Source organism: the organism of the source record quoted next, unplaced genomic scaffold (assembly GCF_019419815.1).
Source record: "Pyrus x bretschneideri cultivar Hongxiangsu unplaced genomic scaffold, Pyrus_bretschneideri_v1 Contig19, whole genome shotgun sequence".
Taxonomy (NCBI): Eukaryota; Viridiplantae; Streptophyta; class Magnoliopsida; order Rosales; family Rosaceae; genus Pyrus; species Pyrus x bretschneideri.
The window spans coordinates 2,883,950-2,887,139 of record NW_025999490.1 but is presented as its reverse complement, the minus strand read 5'-3'; the positions used below and the strand labels follow the sequence as shown (position 1 = coordinate 2,887,139).

Genomic DNA, 3,190 nt, shown 5'->3' with positions numbered 1-3,190 from the left:
ACTAGATCGTAGTACTAAGTGACGTTTTTTTTTTATACAAGGTTTATTGAGAGAGGAATAAGACTGGAACAGAGGACCCCAGTACATGAGTAAAATGTATTAGGTTTTAGGGTTTTTACTTCGAGTGCATGAGTAAATATAAATGCTCTTAAATACTTGAACTAAACGATTGTATATATTCTATTTTTTCTCCAGCAACAACACAATAATGTACAGACATATTTTTGTTAAGATATAATGACATTGAAATTAAATTGAGGAATAATTGGTTTTACAATATGATGATCCTGAGGACTTTGTCACAGTTACTAAACTCAAATAATGACTTTGAGTCTTCTCTAACAGAATACTAACTAAGCTGCTGCATGACAACTCAATGTCCATGAAGGTCATGGACTAACTAAGCTGCTGCATGACAACTCAATGTCCATGAAGGTCATGGCCTAATTTAGTAGTCTTGTTTGTGAAGAATATAAGCTTTCGAATTTAATCCTTTCTTTTTCTCACCCCAAAATATGCGATATTTACATAAACTAGCTCCCCCCATTTGCTTAAAATGGTCTTCCCATAAAAACATGGAAGGTCAGCATGCAAACAGAAATCCAGCACACCCAGCTTTGATGATATTCCATGGTTGCTGCCTGTTTCAAAATAAATTTCATTAATTATTAGAAGAAAAATTATATAAAGAAATAAAACAAAAGAAGCAGATCACAAGTTATCCAAATTTAGCATTTTAATTTACTAGTCCGGCAGACATCTAAAGGACAAACTGATTGTCACCTAAAAAAGATCGATGTACAGAGATGCTATCGATCCATGTTCATATATCGATACAATATTGATGCGTATGCAGCGTATCTATTATTTAATATGGAGCTGGCGCCATGCGCAGAGAATTTATGTTTAATGTGCTTATGCAGAAAATGGTCTCGTTGCATTAGTATATGCATACACAACTTTCTGTTACACTATTGCCTTTTGGCTTGTTTATTTACACATTTTTCTCTCATGATGAATCATATGTTAAAGAAAAGAAAAGAATTCCGAGGAAAGAGAGAGAGAGCCTATGGTTTTTTTACCTCTGTAGCAGAGGAAAAGACCTCAGAAATGGAAGGTGATGAGGTTGTTGATGACGATGACGATGACGACGATGATGATGAAGTTGGTGATCTACTAGTTGATTTGGCAGACAATCCAACATTGTAAGCCATAGTCCCATCCGGATGAAATAGTCCGTAGTTCCTTTCGGACGTCGGTCCGGGCTTCATATTCTCATTGAACAAAGCAAACACATAGACCTCCAACCTCATTTGAGGCCTCAGAGGAGTGCCTTCATTTTCGAGCTGCCTCCTCAACAGATTCCTGTTGTAAATGGCAGCATTCTGTAGCGTTGCACCGATTTCATTCGAGTCCCCACTGGATGGCCAGCCCGTTTCCGAAATCCTGACCTCAATACCATTGAACCCTAACCTAGCCATGGCATAAATGGCTGCATCTACTTGTGCATACAACATGTTGTCATAGTGTAGCTTGGTGAAAGGGTCGACCATCCCTTGGTTGGGGTTAAATAGTACGTAGTCCAAAGAGACTCTGTTTGGATCACCCTGGTATGCAAAATATGGATAGGCATTGATCCAAAAAGGTGCCTTTGTGCTTTGCAAGAACTGTAACATTTGTGTCATGACCGGAGCCACCTCGGGTTTGAAACTTCCGGCCGAAGGCGGGTAGGATTCTTCGAGGACCGCCAGAGAACATGGGGTGGAGACTTTAATGTAGGAATCAAGGCCTAGCTGAGCTAGTGCCGTTTGGATGCTGATCATGGCCGGGACAAGATTGGATAATAGTACTGTTGTGTCATCATCTGTGAAGACCTCGTTGCCTACGGCAATGCTGGTGATTTTGGTGGCTGGGAAATAAGGCTTGATGTGGAAGCTAACCCATTGGAAGGCTGCTTGAGGGTTCATCAACTGGCCTAACATGGCGTTTTCGATCGTCACCATTAGCTCGACGCCGGAATTGGCAAATGCCGTGAGGATTTGAGGATTCGTGTCATAGATTCGTGCTTTCGTTACCTTGAGGGAGCTCAAGAGGTCCAGGACTTTCTCTGGCGGAAGTAAATTGTTGCCAAGTTGGCCATAGTTGATGCCAAGTGATGTAGTTCCTTGTAGGAAACCAATATCTGTGAGGAAAAAAATCATTAGAATTTGGTGATCAAACATGAACAACTTTGAAAAAATAATCACACACAAAAACAAGAAAAATATGAAGAAAAATAAAAAGGGTACCCGAGAAACATAGACAAAATACAAGAAAAATCTTGAAAATGGCAATTCTGCTGAAAAATGTGGCCATCTAGAGAGAGAAATATGTGTGTGTGAGAGAGAGAATGAAGAACTGGGAAGAGAGAGAGAGAGTAGAGATAGAGCTATTATATTTTGTGTAGGGAGAAGGAGAAGGAGAAGGAGAAGGAGAGAACTCCTTTCTTTTCTTGGCTGAAAATTTTGGGGTTTTTTGGTTATAGCTTTGCCTTGCCAATGTTGTCTTTGGTTTGGCTCCTTACCCTCTCGACTGGTTTTTAAATGACTTGTGGGATGATTCTATATTTTTTCTGACTCGATGGTTTTCAGGTTTCTTTTGGAATGGCAGGCTTCCAACCCACGCCAAATGCCTATTATATACTTCCTATGACCAAAATATCCCGGACACTTTCTTCCAATAAAGGCAAAGGGAAATCCCACTAAGCCTGTTAAACTTTTTTGAACAAAATGTCGGTTAAACTTAAATATGCAATTAGAGATCACCAATTTGGTGATCCGATCGAACGATGAGAATGTGATAACAAGAACTAAAGTTTGTTCGAAGACAAGAGTCTCAAGAATTGGAATCTACCTGTTGCTTTTCAAAGATTTTGTTGTATATTCATTGTAAGAAATACAAGAGAGTGAGAACACTCTTATAAAGAACTACAAAGAGAAGACACAAGGTAGAAGCAAAACACAATCCCGAGAACCTGCCCTAGACCCGTGAAAGTCATTAAAATAAGAGGTATGGGACAAGACAAGGTATGGGAATACAAGAGTAGGGTTAAGACCATCACTTTAGCCCATAACTTAGCTAAAGTGAGGATGACAACCCATCCTTGAAATCTTACTACATACTTTGGGAAGTAATACCAATCCCATGAATT

At 39.5% G+C, this 3,190-nt stretch overlaps 1 protein-coding gene across 1 annotated transcript; it reads right to left on the bottom strand.

Annotated features, from left to right (window-relative positions):
* Positions 1 to 385: 385 nt before the first annotated feature.
* Positions 386 to 2,645, bottom strand: LOC125476486 (glucan endo-1,3-beta-glucosidase 14-like). The gene is made up of 3 exons (XM_048582682.1): positions 2,289 to 2,645; positions 1,083 to 2,182; positions 386 to 641 (listed from the first exon to the last, which is right to left on the bottom strand). Exons 1-3 carry the CDS (start codon positions 2,353 to 2,355, stop codon positions 552 to 554), a joined length of 1,257 nt encoding a protein of 418 aa, XP_048438639.1. The 5' UTR covers positions 2,356 to 2,645; the 3' UTR covers positions 386 to 551.
* Between the last annotated feature and the right edge of the window lie 545 nt (positions 2,646 to 3,190).